The 18,360-nt window shown below is 33.7% G+C and overlaps 1 protein-coding gene across 1 annotated transcript in view; it reads right to left on the bottom strand.

Annotated features, from left to right (window-relative positions):
- LUZP2 (leucine zipper protein 2) overlaps positions 1–17,654 on the bottom strand; it is a 196,934-nt gene extending 179,280 nt beyond the window's left edge. The window contains exons 1-2 of the mRNA XM_069469723.1: positions 17,580–17,654; positions 5,783–5,845 (exon numbers count right to left, since the gene is read on the bottom strand). Coding sequence (XP_069325824.1) covers positions 5,783–5,845; positions 17,580–17,654 — 138 coding nt within the window. The remainder of the gene's footprint in view (positions 1–5,782; positions 5,846–17,579) is intronic.
- Between the last annotated feature and the right edge of the window lie 706 nt (positions 17,655–18,360).

The following is an 18,360-nucleotide window of genomic DNA, read 5'->3' as shown; positions in this document are numbered from 1 at the left end:
AGCATTTATCTAGTGTTATATGACTAGAGCTTCTTTAATGTCATTTTTATGGAGAATCTGTATGTAGCTAGTAAATAGCAAAAGCAAAGAGTGAAGATTCATAATCCGTTTGGAACAAAGGTGGAATTATTGACAAGGGAGCATTGCTAACAAAGATATGGTTATGAGAATATATTTCACATGAGTTGGGACGAGAAATGATTAAACTATTACTTAGGTTCTATGATCTGGAGGATGTTGAAGAAATGATTGAGGATGGCAGGGAGGAGTAGAAGTGTTTGATGGTTTTCTGGATATGTTTTATTTTATCAGTCCAATATCTGGGCACACTTCTATAATGGACCCTTTTTTGTGGCAAATCTATCTGTGTTCTGAGTCGCGTTAAACCCATGCATAAAAAGGGCAGTAGTGTTACTACGATTTTGTCAATCAATTGCTCATTTTCCTGACTGTGATGATTGGCTCAGGTATGTGACCAATTCAGTATCTTCTCTGGGATGTTGGCTGTATCCATCAGATCGGCTGCCCAGTGCTTTCTTATAACAGATACTTACAGCATTTGAGGACTGCAAACATATTCTTTGCAAGCAAGCTGGCCTGAAATTGGATTCAGCTACAACACACCATCAAAATTACCTCCCTCATTAACATGAATAAGCAAGTAACAATCTCTTTAGGGAACTTTTGAGGTGTCATCCTTTTTCATGTTTGCTTTCCTGGTTGTGAGAAGATAGCCATAAATTCTAACTCTTTCATACTTTTCAAAAGCCACCCCTGATATGAAATCTTCAGTGACCACTACACTTGACTAGGTTTTTGTCCTCATCATTCCTCTTGCAACATTTCATAGTAAAGTGCTTATTTCAATTTGTTTTGTATTATATTTTGTTCAATTTTCATAATATTATTGTATCATATATTATATGGCAGCATGTCACCTATTATATAATATTAAATATTGTTTTTTACATTCATCATTGTCAAAGATTGTTTTATATCATTGAAATTTAATAATACTCATGTCCTTCTGGAATCTTGCACAATGTTGGAACAACAGTGGAAATTAAGTAATGTGTTTATTCTAGAAATGAACACATGGATAAATAAATCATATATATATGCATCTAAATAAGCAATATTAGAATAGTTCCTTAAATAGACTTACACTAATGTTTCTTCCTTGCCTATTGATCAACAATGACTAAGCTGTTTGCATAGGATATATTTAATATGCATTGCCACTGATGGTGGAGTCGTCTAAATGTTAATGGTATCACTTCAAAATTCATGTCCACTTGGAACCTCAGAATGGGAACTCATTTGGAAATGGGGTATTTTCACATGTAATTAACTTAAAACAAGGTCCTACTGGATTAGAGTGTGTCCTAAATCCAGTAACTAGTGTCTTCATAGGAAAAGGAGAGGACACACATATACCCAGAGACACACAAAGTGGAAGTCAAGTGAAAATAGAAGCAGAGACTGGAGCGATGCAAACATAGCCATAGAATGTGACAGATTGCCTGGAAACCCCAAAAGCTCTGAAGAGGCAAGGAAGCCTTATTCCATAGGACCTTTAAAGGAAGCATGACCTTACTGACACTTTGGTTTCAGATATGTAGCCTCCAGAACTGTAAGAGAGCACATTTCTGTTGTTTTAAGCCATTCAGTTTTTGGTACTTTTTTACAGTAGCCATAGTATCAAATATAGATAGGTCATAGTAAGCTTGAGGTATTGGATACAAAATTAACCAGAATAATGAGTTGACCAAAAATTGACAGAAATTATCACTTAAGAGAGGCAAATCACCAGAAATAAAGTGGAAAAATTATAATTAAATGATTTAAAAACCTCTTAGGCATGCTCTGGATTCAGTATATATTTGACTCAAACTCTCACACCTATTCATCAGCTGGCAGGCATGAGAATCCATTTTCAGAAGGATGACCCTGAAGCACTCTATCACATTAGGAAGTGTTCCATCATCCCCACTTCAGTGTGTTTGTTGAGGCAAGAAGGTGGAATAATTTATTTTAGGAAGATTTACAGCCACAGGAGTTGAACCAAAATGGATTTTCTTCTTAAAATTGAAGTTTTCTCTAAATCAGTGGTTATTGACCTTTATTATTTTTTGTTCTAGTCAAGGACTCCCTCTGAGAATCTAGACCCCCTTCCTTGAAAAATACACATATGCACATATACTTTTTTATCTGTTAACTCTTCATTTCAAGATGACCAGAAATTTCCTGATATCAATCTTTATATATCATAGGGTCTCTAAGCATCCCTATTGGAGAATATATTAATAGCAAATTAGTAAAATCAGCTTTAATCTCCAAATTTGGAGGTAATATTCAATGTTTCTTTGATTCATTTAATTCACTGATATTAAGAACAGACTTAAATGTGGTCTTGATTTATTCTCAGTCTACATAAAGTCCTGGCCCTGTGTTGTTTTTGTAAAAAAATGTAAATTGTTATATTCTATGGAAGGTAGGCAAACTTCAAGGAGTCTGTATCACACAGAAAAAAATTATAAAAGTACAAGCACAACTTACTATTAGGTTGGTGCAAAAGTAATATTTTCCAGCATTTATCCCAAACATTATAAAGTCAATTCTTTGCAGTTTTACACTCAGAATTTAGTGTTTCTTCCTGAACTTTAATAAAGCACATTATCATCTGACGTATTAATAGATTTTTCATTCAACTTTTGTTTTAATGAAGGAGGAAAGTCTTAACAGAATCTTTTGTATTTACAGCTTAGCCAGATATCTTGGTGCGATGAAAAAGCATAGCAATTTCAAAGGCACTAAACAACTACTTCAAGCCCTAAAGGGAGGCCCTTCTGCACATTTTCAATCTTTATCTTATGCCCTTGTATTGACAAACATGTCTCTAAAATTTTGATATTTAGTTTTCACATACGAATGAGCACATGTAAGCTTTGTTGACAAGGCTTTCACCTGATTGTTTCAAAACTCAACATAGTAGGAAAAAAACAAAACATTTTCTGAAACTTTACGGACATCATTTCACCATTTATTAATTGCTAATATGGTGTTTTGGTACAAAGAAATACACACTGTAGGAGAATAGATTTGATTTGAATGTTCCATGAAAAGAATACAAACAAAAAACAGAGGGCCAAGAACTGAAACCTCAAAAGCACCTAAATCACCATGGAGCTTTTTAAAGTTATAACAATGCAACACAGGAGTTAAAGGCGATGCTCTTGAGACTATAAAACAGACACAGAGATAGATTAAATAAAAGTGCTTGAAACGCTCTGATTACCCATAGCTCACACTTTCTAGTCTCATTCTCCATTCTCTGTATTAAAAAACTCATTATTTCTTTTTCTCTTTCATTTTTACTTTGCTTTCTATATTGTCTGATGTTGTTTTCCAGTTATGATTTTAACTTCTGAAGGCCCATAATCCTTGAGTCACAGGTGCTTATTTAACCTGTTCCAGATGTGCCTGCCTAGATGAAAAAACAAAATATTTTCTGCCCTATACAGCATTTGCTTAAAATATATAGTTGTCTGATTAAATTTTTTTCTTCCCAGGGACATCTTAAATCTTAAAAAGTCAATCCCTAGGTGCTAAAGTAAAAGTGCCTTTTAAGATATTTGCCTTCACACATGGAAAAATCCTAATTATTTCTTAACAACTTTATGAAAATCTATATCAACTCCAAAAGTAATCACTCAGGGAACTTCAAGCTTCTTCCAGAAATCTATGTATATCTGTATTGTCTCCCTCACTCCTCTGTAGTCTGTTTAATCAATTTATCTGTTATTTTCTTACTCCTGAACTAAAAATATTCTAAGCAATGCCCGTATAATTTCACTGTACAGAGTACAGGTCAACTATTTTATTCACTAAATCTATCTTAATCTCTACATATTGATCATTTGCCTAAATGATAAATCTAAAAACTCAAAGAATTAATATAAAGAAGTAAAGTTAAAAATGTTCAGTTGATGACATACATTCACCACTTGGACTTCTTTGTTAAGAAGTCCAAAACTTTTTTGGTTATAAATTTTCATCCCATGGGTTTTCAATATTATGAAAGTTAAGAGTAATAAATTTAATTATGGAACTTACATTTAGCAAATCTTACTTCTGTAGAGTTGTATTTCTTTTAGAATTATTCTAGTCACATAGTTATCAAATTATGATTTCATTATAAAAGTGTCCCCCCAAACCAACATATTTTGTTAGTGCTCATATTTACCTGTTACAAATAATTCATAGTTTTATTTTGAAAAAGTATCTTTTTAGTTGAATTGTAGATTTTTAAAAATTACTTAAGATTAAAGGTGAACTTATTCTACTTATATAAAGATATAAATTAATCCATAATCCTCTCATACATATAACTGGGTTGATATTGCTCTGTGTGTGTGTGTGTGTGTGTGTGTGTATGTTTGCATCTCCATGTGTGTGTATGTCTCCCTGTGTGTGTGTGTGTGTGTGTGTGCGTGTAACTATGCAAGTGTACTCCCTATCCTGTTTTAGTACTGAAGTTAATGTTGCTTTAAATGTTTCCCTTGTTTTAAATGATCTGTGGGCCTTTTTTAACTTGAGTAATCTAGTCTTCTCACTGAGCTCTAAATGAGCCCTAATGAACAAAAAATTATCCAGTATGTCCAGTATTGTGATAACTTTGGTCTGCTGATATTTTTCTACCATAATCAGGAAATAAAGAAGAATTAGGACTCAAGGAAAATATTATCAAATCCACCATTACACGTTCTTGAGAAGACTCAAAAGAAAAAATATCATTAAAAAATAAAAAGACATTAGAATCATCAAAAAGCCGTTTAAAATTATTTTGCTTACTTTGTTCTATACTTTCTTCTCACATCTGAGAAACCATTTTCATGTCATAATCAGAATAGTGATGCAGAAAATTGATACCAAAGTATGTGTAAAGTCTACCTTTTAACTTTTACATCAAGGTGGAAGTCATTTAGAAGAATGTTTATAGTTTATCTGTTGATTAAATGTCTCAAAAATGAAAAGAAGGTTGGGAGAGAGGAAGGGAGGGAGGGAGGAAAGAAGGAAGGTAGGTATATGGGAAGAATGATGGATTAGTAAAGGCTAAAGAGATGGAATTAAGATTCAAAATAAATCATAATTAGTGGTATTGATCAAAGATTTATCTCTAATTAGTCATAATTTAATGGTACTAATCAACTAATTGCATTTAATAAAAAGGAAATAAAATATAGAAATAAAAAGGTAATGGAGAAATTATAGAAAATAATCTATATAACAAGATAGACATATAATTAAAAGAGAAAAACATGCAATAGTTAATAGGGTCCTTACGTTTTAAAGAATATCATGAAAATGATTATAGCTTGTTTATGTTCAAATCTATATTATTCTGAGATTATCCTTAAATACATTTTTCATTCTAGATTGTCTCTTTCTAGCATGCAGATCATTTCTAGCTAGTTGTTTTTCTCCAGTGTCTGCAATGTCATTTGGTAGACAAATAAACTTATGAAAATTGATTTTTAATATTAGCCCAAGCAAAATATAATTTAAAAAAATAGAGAAATTTGGACTAATAAAATTATCAAATATATATAAATGTAAAGATTATCCACTCTTTGGAATTCTTTGCCTTACAGTTTCTCTCCCTTAGTCAATGAAGGTTAAGTCTGTACGTGATTAATTTCTCCAAACTATGGCAAATTTATATGTGTATTTGTATATAATCTTTGATTTGCATAAAATTTGACTGAAATCCAAATCTTACCTCATTCTGGAGGTCTCGGATCATTTTGCTCTTCCTTTCCACTTCAGTCTTTAAAAAATTAATCTAAAAATAAATAGAACATTATATAGACAAGTACCAAACTCATTTCTGTTGCTTTCATATTTTTTACTATTGTGAAGAATAATAAAGTGATTAAGATTATCCCTTTAAAATTTTCATTAAACAAAAGCTTCTTTAATTCACACAGATAATAACTTATATAAAAATATGCTTTTCTTATATAACAAAAATTCATTTTTTTAAATTCAGAAACTATGCACATTATGACTGTGATTCTCTTACCTGGCTAAACTTCATTATTTAAAAATGTGGTTCTTTAAAAAAAAATAGATTCAAGTGTCGGGCCTAGGAATCTCTATTCCTAAAACACTCTCCAGGTAATTTTGACCTATGGTCAGGTTTGAGAGCAGTTGCATAGTGATATTCCTTATCTCAAAAGAATAGAATGATATGAATACTCTACCAAATAAATCATGATATCTCCTCTTGATTATGTATTGTCAGGATGTGTAATTTTAGACCAGTTAGTCCAACTGTATTTGCATGAACATAGCTTTGTATGCCTTGAGTAGTTTGAAAAAAAGGCAGCATAACACAGTGGTTAAGAGTTTTATAGAATTTATAATCTTTATAGTCATTGAGGGTTCACTAGTCACTAAAACTAGTCACTAAGAGTTCATTATGATTAAAAAAACTGTATGATAGTGAATGAAACATTTAATTTCTCTAATTTTTAATTTTCTGGTAGTCCTGTTTTTTACCAAAAAAAAAAGAAGATACAGGTAAAATTATTTTTACCAATATATTTAATTTATCATATTCAAAATATCATTTGGGCATGTAATGGATTATAATATACATCTTTTTTTAAATAATGGGTTCTTAAAATCCAATGTGTGTTGTACATTTACAGCACACATCAATTTGGACTAGCCATATTCCTAGTGCTCAATAGCCTCATGTATTGAGCAACATAGTCTTGTAAGATTCCTGGGGTGACAAATGAGACTCATGATATGAATTATCTCTAAAGACAAACTGAGTCATTGGGTTGGAAATCAAGTTTAGGAGGAAGTATAATTATAGAGAGAGAGAGAGAGAGAGAGAGAGCGCGAGAGAGAGCACTTTAAAAAATGTTTAGTTCTGAAAAATTTCAAACATAAAGAAAAAAAGGACTATGTAAAATGCCTATCGACCAACCCCTAGTAATAACCAAATATAAATATTTTGTCTAATATTTTCAGAGGTTTTTGTAAATAAAATGTTATTAAAGCTTCACCTAATTTTCCTTCCTTTCTTCTCTCCAGAGGTAACCAGTATCCTGAAGTCAATGCATATTTCTATACATTTTATTTATTGTGTATGCTCCCACAAAAAATAAATACTATTACTTCACATTAAAGTTCATATACATTATGTGAAATTCAACCTTATGTTAGTGAGATTTATCCATGTTTATTTTATGTAAAACCAGTTAATTCAGTTTAACTGGTAAATTTGTTATGATAGTAATCACAGTTGAAGGTACAAATTACTGAATTAATCAAAGTAAAAACTAAGTTATTATAGCCGATAGATCCCTAAGTACAGTGGTTTAAATATATAAACGTGTAGAGGTTATCGGGGCCTGGGGTCCAGAGGTGAGTGGGTCCTGGCTGGGATGCAGCACCAGCAACGCAAGCATCCTTTTCATGGTTTCTACCATTATCACCATTTCCAAGTCACTGGATATGGAGAGTCCAGGGTAAAAAATGTGTGTAACGCCAAATTCTGACTCTAAAATATAATCTGGGCGTATTAGATTTTCTTTGGTAGATTTAAACTAGGACATCCCAGAGATAACTGGTTATACAGTGAGGTAGATAAAGGATGCCATGGAGTGATGTTAAGCCTGTGGTAAGTCAAGTGTCATGCAAGTAATTAATAAGTAGACGAAGTCAGTTATTAGAGGGACAGAAAGAAACGGGCCTATGGAAAACTAGCTGAATCATAGAAGTAGAAGATAACAAGAATACCCATGGATTCTTGCTTCTGATGTGTTTAAGAGGTGCAATAATTCTAGTACCCCCTAACTGCCTCATTGCATCTGATTCCTAGGCTTGGCTTTCTGTGAGGTCCTTCAGAAGTCTTACAACACCTGTTAACCACCCCCCACCCCCTTTCTGGCTTACGTAGATTTCATGCATTACCATTCCCTCAAAAGGTAATGAAAACCCAACCCAAACAATTTGGATGGTGAAAGAACACACAAAACAGAAAGAGAAGCCTGAGAACTCTCATGTCTATGGTTTTGGCCATATTAATTTTGAAGGTAAGTTTGAATTGTGAAGATACTGACAGCAACTCAAAAACATTGGTCACATTCATTGTCCCATCACGTTGATAGTTCAAATGATTGAAAAACAAACATCACCAAGTAGGACTTGACTCCAGTCAAAATTAGATATGTATGAGAGTGCATCTCCCAATAAACAGCTTTTACATTCTTTTCTACCCGAGCACTTACTAGCACCAGATTTGTCTTTAGTTTAAGTTATGAAGTATTACTCCTTGAAGTCATCTTATTTTTGTTAATAATCTTCTCTTTCGCGTAACATTATTTTTCCAAAATCCTTACAAATTGATACTGTTCAGTGTATGTTATTCACAATTAAAAATTAACTTTAAGAGTATAAGAAAAATACATTGCAATGGCAACACTATAATTATTTAAGTGTTAAGAACAGAAAAACTTGAAAATACAATACTTAAATATTCAAGACTTAAAATATATTCAGAACATTTAAAAAACATTAGCATTTTAGGCCATGGGTTTAGAATCTCAGCAGGTTTTAATGTCCCTGGAAAATAAGCATTCTTACAGATAGTTATTAAAGAATTCACAGAGACAGAAAATATCATGTATTTACATTTAATAAGAATGAAAGAACATAATGATACTTTATGCTTAATGAGAACCAAATTTTGAACCTAACTCTTGGTTCAGAATAATTATGCCTCATTTAGGACAAGCCATAAAAATTAACCAGAGTAGTGAAATGCATCCAGTGATCATTAATATCTTTAATTATTCTGGTCACAGCTGAGAGCTCATTCTTCCTTGCTGTCTGTTAGGGCTTCCCTTTTGGAACACAGGTTTGAAAGATTAGGTTTGCCACTTCATTATTTGCTTAAGAATAAAAACAAATGTTCACATCTTCATAAAGAGTATTTATAAACAGAATTAGATCAAGACAGACAGATTTACTGATTTTTCAACTTAATTTTTCAGAAATATATCATTTTTATATTTTTGTAAGTTAATAAGCAAAACCACCTTTATGTTTCATAGCATTTTACTATATGGACTTATCAAATGCTGTGGGGATTTGCAACATCTTTTGCATAAATATGCAATCTTATGTTTTTACAAGAAAAGGACTTGCAATTTGATATTTAATGAAGGGCAGCACGTAAGATTATCTGCTCTTAAATTTAAAATAGTACAGCAATATTTATATAATCAAATCCAAATTTTTGCCCAATTTGAGAGACAGTAATTACAATTATCTTAATCTCCCTTTCTTATCCAAACTTCAATTACAGTTATAGTCTTCCTAGCCAGGAAAATAATTAGTGAATGATTTGCAACAGTAAACATGTTTAAAAAGATGTATTAATTTAATCTTGAGTTAACTTAGAATCTTCAAATATGGAGAAAAATTAAAAACCATTCTGTTAGTCTTTACCAAAATTTGAAAGTGGTGATCCCAGTGATATGAAATCCATCTTCCCCTAGATTCCACCATCCACCAGATGCACATGAAAAAATAAAATAATCATAATATACATACACACATATATCTATACATATATATGTTATTCCCACATTAATTAAAGATTCTGCCATCTCTTTTCAGACTCTTTAGAACATATTACTCATTCAATTCAAAACACATTTGCCTGAAGAGGTAAGTATGATTTCTTTAGGCTATAGATGTTCGCTTTCATTGATCATGATGTACATTTTGTTAATGTACTCTTGGCTTTCTTTATTCAAGATTTGTACATCTATATTAATTAGTGAAATATATCTATGAGTTATTTTTTCATATTGTCATTAATTAATTATGGAATCATAAATGTACATTCTCATAAAATGAGATGAGACTTTTAGCTTTCTTTCTATATTCAAGAAAATACTGGCATATGTTAGGAATTAATTGGTCTTTGAAAATTAGGTAGAAGTCACCATTAAAATCTTCTTACTCTGGAATTTGGGAGAAAGGATGCATTTTAGTACATAAAATTTTAAATACATCGTTCTCCTCAAACACTACATTTTTATTGCATTAATTTCACTATTTCATATTTATTTAAGATATTACATATAGAGTTTTACATTTATCAGTGTGCAGTTGCTCATATATTTACTGTTTTGAATTGTAAATATGGTTACTTTCCATTTTTTATTCAATATCTTAAAATTTGAATTTTTCTTTTTATTCTTACATCAGTCTTTCCAAAAGTCTCTTTATCATAATCTTTTCAAAGAACTAATTAGAATTTGTGAGTTTTGTTTGTTTGCTTTATATTTTACTGTTTTTTTCTCTAGTCCTTAAAATTCTCTTTCCTTATTGCACTGAGTATGATATTTTGCTTTTTAGCCAACATGTTGAATTAATGTTATCTTTAATCTTTCCTGAAAAATACATTTAAAATTATCAATTCTGACTAAATATTACTGTGGCATGTATTATTTTCAATATTATTATTTACAAAATATGTCTTAATGTCTTTTAGTATTTCTTATTAATCCAATGGTTACTAGGAAATATGCTATTTATTTTCCAAACTTAAAAAATTATTTGACCATTTGTAAAATGGTACTTTTACTCTGACTCTCCATATCTTTTAATCTTTATTTTCTATGTTCTACCTCTTCTTTTTTGTCCTTTCCTGCTGCTTTCTATAAATTTTTCATCATTATTATCTTCTTTCTGGTATTTACATCATCTAGTGTGTTCTTTATTTTAGCTATTGTGTATTGGGTATTGTATATATTTAATATTTCCACCTAGCTCCATTTTATGATGTCTTGTTTTTTCTCTGTGTGTTGTTAATACATCTCTGATCACCCTGGATATTTCTGACATGTTTAGCTAAAATTCTTAGACTGTCTATTCCAATAATTCTGCTTCAGAGTGCACATGTGGTTCAACTTGTTTACTTTCTTTTTCCTAATTCTGTATCTCAAATATATTGTTATTTTAGCCTCTTATCTCAATTTTTTCTTGGATTATTATTTACTCTGGGTGGTAATAGGTACCGGAAAAGGACCAGAGAAAGAAGGCAGCTTTCCTGGGGAGAAAATGAAAGACCCAGCTTAGAGAACCTCAAAAGCACAGAGTGCTGTGAAGGGTTCCGAGGGAGGTAGAGTGAGGAGTATGACTTCACCATTCCTCATTCCTTCAACTCCTCACTTCAGCAGAGATTTTGCACTTCACTGATGTTACCATGATGACAGTAGAGACTTGAGCTGTTGCTACTGATTTCCAGGAGGAAGCGGTAAGAAGTCATATTCCCAAGGAAAAGTGGGGAAAAGCAGAGGAGCAGAATTTGTAGATGATCTTAAACTTACTCTGTCAAGCATCCTTCTGCAGACCTCTGCCCCAGCCAATCGCAACTCCCTGTCCCCAAGACATGTGTACCTTTTCTGTGAGTTAGCTTTCTTCTTAGGAATTATCCATTATTTTATTCGTTGGGTTGTTCACTTCTTATTGCCAGTTCTATGGTCCATATTTTTCTTTAACTTCTAGAATTTTTCTAGGGGACACTTTGAAGGAATGAGCTAGCAATGGCATCAGTTTGTCAACTTGAGAGTAACTCCACAAATGTGCATTTAAAAAGTACTTCTGATTATGATGGATGAAAAAAAGGAAGTGCTTTATTCTAGAAATGCTAGTTCTTAGTAATAGGTTAATAAGTATTTGTTGAATGAATGTGTAAGCTGCAAGCCTCTGGTAAAATCATAGCATCAAATCTTGCCACTTTCCATTTATTTTGAACATAAAAGTTATCTCATAGAGGTAGCGAGTAGAATAATGGTTACCAGAGGCTGGGAAAGGTAGTGGGGAGGTGGGGGGATAAAGTGGGGATGATTAATGAATGCAAACTTATAGTTAGTTACATAGAATGCACAATATTGATAGCTCAACAAAGTGACTACAGTTAACAGTAAGTTAAAGTATACTTTAAAATAACTAAAAGAGTGGAATTTAAATGTTCCTAATACAAAGAAATGATAAATTCTTGAGGTATTGGATACCCCAATTACCCTGATTTGATTAGTACACATTGTATGCCTGTATCAAAACATCACATGTATCCTATAAATATATACAACTATTAAATATCCATAATAATGAAAAATATTTTTAAAGCGTAAAAAGTCAAGACTACCATTAAAAATAGATTAGAGTAGAAATTATGAGTATATATCTCACACAAGAAGGATATATGTCACTTAAACTTTTTTTTCTTAGTCTATAGACATATAGATACATGAATATACTTATCTGTGTATGTGTATATGTACTGGATGTGATTAACATACATTTCTGTAATACATGATTCTAATAGGTATGGAAGATTAGATAAGGAAAAGAGAATGCTGAGGGATATTTTCAACTCCTACTCATTAAAAAAAGTTGCCAAACTACTGGGTCATTAAATATGAAATGTCCAATTTCGAATCAAAAGTGTAGTTTACTGTATCTCAAACAAGAAGCAGCACAATTAATCAAAATATGTGCCTAAACTATCAACACAGTTTTGCCATCTTAATGGTAGTTTATTTATGCCAACAACAAAGAAGCCATCTTAACAGTAGTTTATTTATGCCAACAAAGAACAAGTGGTGTTGAAAGCGTGAAAGGCATTTGGTATTTTCCACAGCTTGCTGAGAATTGAATATTTTTCCTTGCAAGAAGTGGTCCAAAGCCTGGAAGAAGTGGTACTCATTTGGTGCAAGGTCTGGTGAATAGGGTGGATGACAGTGAGTTTTCAAGTACAGTCTCAGTAGTTTGAGCAGTGTTGTTGGTACAACATGTGGTCGAACATTGTCTTGCAAGAGGATTTGCCTGTCTCTATTGACCAGTCTTAATCACAAGCATCCTCATCATGTCATCCAATTGGTTGCAGCAGACCATCCACTGTAATCAATTGACCAGGTTTCATGAAGCGTAATGGATAATACCAGTGCTGTATCGGTGGTAATAACACCAAACAGACACCATTAGCTTTTGTTTATAAATATTTGATTTTCGACTGTGTTTCACCACTTCATCTTTATCCACCATTGTGCTGAACGCTTGAGATTGTCAAAAGCAATTCATTTTTCATCATACCTAACAATATGGTCTAGAAACAATTCACCTTTATGTCGTGACAGCAAAGAAAGGCACACTTCCAGACAATTTCTCTTCTGACACTCGTTTAATTAATGCATTACCCATCTATCCAGCTTCTTTACTTTGCCCACTTGTTTCAAATGCTCCAACATTGTTGGACTAGTAATATCAAACCTTACTGCTAATTCATGTGTAGGTTGAGATGGATTCGATTCACATCCACTACAGCTTTTAGCTCATCCTTACCCACCTTGGTTTCAGGTCACCCAGGTGGCTCATTTTCAAGATTAAAAGGACCAGAATGGAACTTCTCAAACCACTGACGTACTGTGTGTTCATTAGCCTTATCCTTCCCAAATACTTCATTGATATTCCGAGCTGTCTATGCAGTATTTGTTCCACGACAGAACTCATATTCGAAAATAACACAAATTTTTGACTTATCCATGGTTTCAAAAAAATTGCTCTTAAAAAAACTTTGAAAGATAATCACAACCCAAACCATACATTTGAAAGAAGGAGGATATGCCTTCACAATAAAAATAAAACAAGAAGTGTCAAAGTGAAATGTCAGAGATTTCGACTGTCAAACTTACTTAGTACTTAAGGAAATCAGACATTTCACACTTAATAACCTAATACGTTATTGAAATAGATTCTAGAGAAGTGACTCCAAAGTGAGCCGATTTGATATTGTGTGTATTTGTTTTCAGTATACATTATTGTAAGCTAACAACTGGTAAAATATTTGAGGAGTATTTCTGATGTTTGTACTCTATCTTTATAAACATCATTTGTGTTTTATAATATAAAGATATATTATTGTAAAAAAACTTTCTTTTAACAGCAGATTTTAAAAATTGTGTTCCTTCTTTCTTTTCCCTACTGGAAGATATAGAGAGATAATTATAATACAAATGATACAGTAATAATGAGTATACCTCTTATGTTACTGTAAAGCACATAGGAGGGTCCCCAGGGAAAGGCAATAAATCTATGGAAGTCAGGAAGATAACCCAAGAGATGAGTGCTCTGCTCCATGGTGTTTTTCAGTAAAGTCTCATTAAGTTGCCCAATATTAAGTAAAAGAACGGGCATTCATCTGTATCAGAAAAACAGTCTATTTTCTAATTCTGATGTTCACTTCCCTAGGATGTGAATAATGACCAGAGTGTTCTGACCGTAATGATGTAAAGTTTTTATCAGGCTCTTGTCCCAGAAGATTTCAAGAGGATAATTCTCTTAAGGGGCCTATAAGCACATACAGAGAGTCTTCTCATGGAGAAAAAAGGCTCTGACTTTAAAGTTGTTTAAATTTACTAACTTCTATTCTTCATTTGCCATTCTCTCATTTCCTTTTGTATATTCTCATGGCAAAAACCAAACACCACCAAAGTAGTCCCTTCTCATTTGTACCTTGGGCAAGCTCAGGTAGAATTTCCTCTGAAGTTGGTAATTTGGAATTTTTGGTCTCTACTGTGAGCTGTTGCTACAGTAATGCATACATTTCCTAACTTTGTCATCAGAAACGGGGATGGGTATGTATATTTGTTAACTTCAAGAGAGGAGTGTGGTGTTCCTTGTGGTATTACTTCACATCACCTACCTATATCGAGATTTTCATTTCTAATTGAGGGATTACACATTATATGCTATTTTTTTTCTTTTTTATAGTTTAGTTTTCTAAAAAAATATAATGAATGAAGGCGAATCCTGTGCTGACATCTAATCTGCTTAGTTATAATGATTAGCATAATAAAATACTAAGAGCACGGATGATGATGATGATGAAATAGCATACAATTTTGAAGTTGCTTACAATAGACTTTATATTCTGTTCAACAATGCATGTGTCATCTCAAATAATCACCAAATAAACTGCTATATAAGTAGCATTGACAAACTTTTTGCAATGAAAAAGCCTTGGAGAAATAAAATAACTTGCTTATATTCACTCACCCAGGTGATGAAGATGAAATTGAAATGGGAAGGAAAGAAGGAAGGGGAATGATGTTAGTTTAATGTCTACTATCTACTACATGACAGATACAATTTTAGGGAAATGGTGTACATTATTTTCATGTGAATCACCTAAATATGATAATAAGGAAACTTGCAGAAGTTACAGAGCTTGATTATGTCTGGTAAACAGCTAGTAAATTTACAGAGCTAGAAAATGGCCCGCTGGGAATTTAAATTCCAAACACTCTTATTTTGAAGCACATGCTGAGTTACGAATGCCTTTAGGGAGTTTTTGGTTTAGTAGAGTATTTGAGGGGAGGAATGGAAACCCTCCTGCAGGAATCAATGTTAAACCATAAGGAAGGCACTGCCAGCATGCTGAGATGAGGGCAAGGATGATTTAGTCAGGCCTGACTTCTTCCTCTTTCCAACTGCACATTCTTTGTCCATGACATTTCCCATACTTCAGTATTCTAACTTTGGCTTGTGCTCTTTCAAACGTTATAGGTCTCTTCTTCGATCATAGACAGTTTGCCAAACGTCCTGGAATAATCACGAGTTCATGCCCTGGCTCCTTGGCTTTACTGTCTGTGCTTAGGCAAACTACAAATTTACTTTCTCTGAGTTATTCCTTTTCAGTAAAGAAACAATTAAATAATGTAGTTTTATTATGAGGACCTGAGGAAATAGCATGAGTGAGCACTTCTTTTCTACTCTAACATCATTTAGCATGAGGCTATGAAAAAAACCCAGATTAAATATGTTCAGTCAAAGCAGAAATTGGATGGCACTTAGGACCATTTGGTACGGTTGAGTCAGTAGGTGTCAGGTCAGGTGCTGAAAGGAGTGGTCAACATGCTGCTGCTGAAAATATGCCTATTCTTTTATATAACATTTGGTAGCTAGAGAGCCAGACAGACATTGGGCCACATTGCAGGTGAGCAGTGAGTGTTGCTGAGGCATAGCAGAGCCGAACCAACATGCATGTTCTTACAGGTGGACAGAACAGATAACAGTGAATCCTTAACATGAAACAATCCTGTACCTAGAAAAGTCAACAATCATTATCAGAAAGGCTGTCCCCCTGGAATCAGCTATTCCAGATGACAGATTGGACTGAATTTCAGAAATAAAATGCATATCCTAATCAAGGTTGTTGAATCTGCCTTGTAAATGAAAGGCAGGCTGTCTGTTGTTAGAGGACCTGGGATTCCAGGTGATTGACCTAGATGGAGACTAGTTTCTGTATACTTGATGCCTTCACCATGGGTTTAGCTTCTGTCAACTTGATGCTTAACATCATTTATACATGCGCCACACAGACCAGCCTTGTTCTGGACAATTCAATCGTATGCTTGAGTCACCCTGCTTTAGCCTCTTGACTTTCTCAGAGCTACTTCAAGTCCTCCTGGGAGCACACTTTTAAAATACAACCAACCAAACCAGAGAAAACACCCCCAACTGCCCCTTTTCTTGAGCTCTTACACCCGAGACCACTATGGACGTGCCACAACTTACCAACACCTCGGGACAGCCCCTGTGCCCCAGAGCCCTTCAAAATCACTCAACCTGGCCAATCACAAGCCTCTCCCCCTGCCTCTTCTGTTCATTGCATCAGAAACCTCAACAAAGGCTATTGCCCACAGTTGTCCCCTCTACTTCTCCCTTGTGATCAGCCTTGGAGCCTCCCCACGTGCCCCCTCACCTGTGGAGTGGAAGAGGGAACTGCAAGAAATAAACTATTTTTCAATGGTATTCTTTTCCCGATCTTTTGGCTTACTATATTTTATATTTTCTATTGATCCTGGAAACAAAATATGAGGTCCAATCCCAGTAAACTGTGCATAAGGTGGGTCTGGGAAATACAGCATAACTCTAGTGTTCTGCGAGGCTCTCAGGAGAACCATCTCTCCTGCCTACAGTGGATATCAGTTATTAGAGCTGAGATGTAAGGGTCCAGGGAACATCCTTTTCAGAGAGAAAATCCGAAGGGCAGTTTGATCCTTGAACTTTGGGGTGCATCATAACCATCTGTGGAATTGATTAAATAGGCAGATGGTGGGGTTCTGTCCTTGAGAGATCCCTATTCAGTAGATGTGATATGTGGCTTAGTGATCTGCTTAACTTAACTTACTTCATGGTCAGTTACACCCCACAATCCGAGGGCCACTGATGTGGGGCCTGACATGAACACTCTTGCCTCACTCTGTCCCTCAGTTTCTCATCCATAAAAGAAGGCTGGGAATTAGATGATCTCCAACAGTCAAATAAAACATTAATCTTTTCTTGGAATGAATGCTGACCCAGTATTATACTGATCATGGTGACTGATGGTTCTTTTATTGTATTTTCATTTTTATTTTTCATTGTTGCTTTTGTTCCATAGCTGCAAAGCAAAGGGCACAAAGAAGAAACACACTTACAGTAGCCTGGTGTTTTTCTGCTTTCTCAGATGTCTCTTTAAGTTGATTTTGCAGGGCCTCCTGAAGAGACTTCATTTCTTCTCTAGTTTAGTAGAAAATAGAGAGCAAAAGAGAAAAAAATAATATAATTCTATTATTTCCTATGTACATTATGAAAGGAGGCTTTGCTGTCTACTTACATTTAGGAAACAGACAACTAGAGTTGTATAAAGCCACATTTACACATACAGGACACATCTGAGGATTCTGGGACTAAAGGGTTTTCTCTTTCATGCAAATACTAAAAGGAAAAAAATTGCCCTGCTATTATGTTTCATAATATAAGAATCCTGCTGTGTGAATCATCCACGAGGTACGTAATGTGTTAATGCAAATCAATATAATAATTCAAGTTGAAACACTAATTTCACTGACAGGATGCCAGGGTGTGAACATGCTGGTTAGAAAAAGTCACCGTAGACTTGCTGCTAGTATAAAATTACTATTTCCTTCTGGTGCTCCTCATTGATTAATTCTAAAGCATTATGCTTTAGACATCCTTCATAAGGCCTGAGACTTTTCATAAAAGCAAAAGGAGAAGAACTTATTTCTAACTTGAGGGCTCATTTAATGGGGATAAGAAAGAAAATACACGCCTATGCATATATATGCATCTCAAACTCACTAATACATTTGGCCCTGACTCTGTTGTTAAAAATAGAAACATTTTCCTAAATTTGTATTGCTCTTAAGAGTTTAGAATTTACTCATTTATGAGTAATCATACCATCTTTCTGTGCCT

Source organism: Eulemur rufifrons, chromosome 6 (genome assembly GCF_041146395.1).
Source record: "Eulemur rufifrons isolate Redbay chromosome 6, OSU_ERuf_1, whole genome shotgun sequence".
Lineage (NCBI taxonomy): Eukaryota > Metazoa > Chordata > Mammalia > Primates > Lemuridae > Eulemur > Eulemur rufifrons.
The sequence above is the reverse complement of the archived record's forward strand: the minus strand, read 5'-3'. Positions and strand labels throughout refer to the sequence as shown.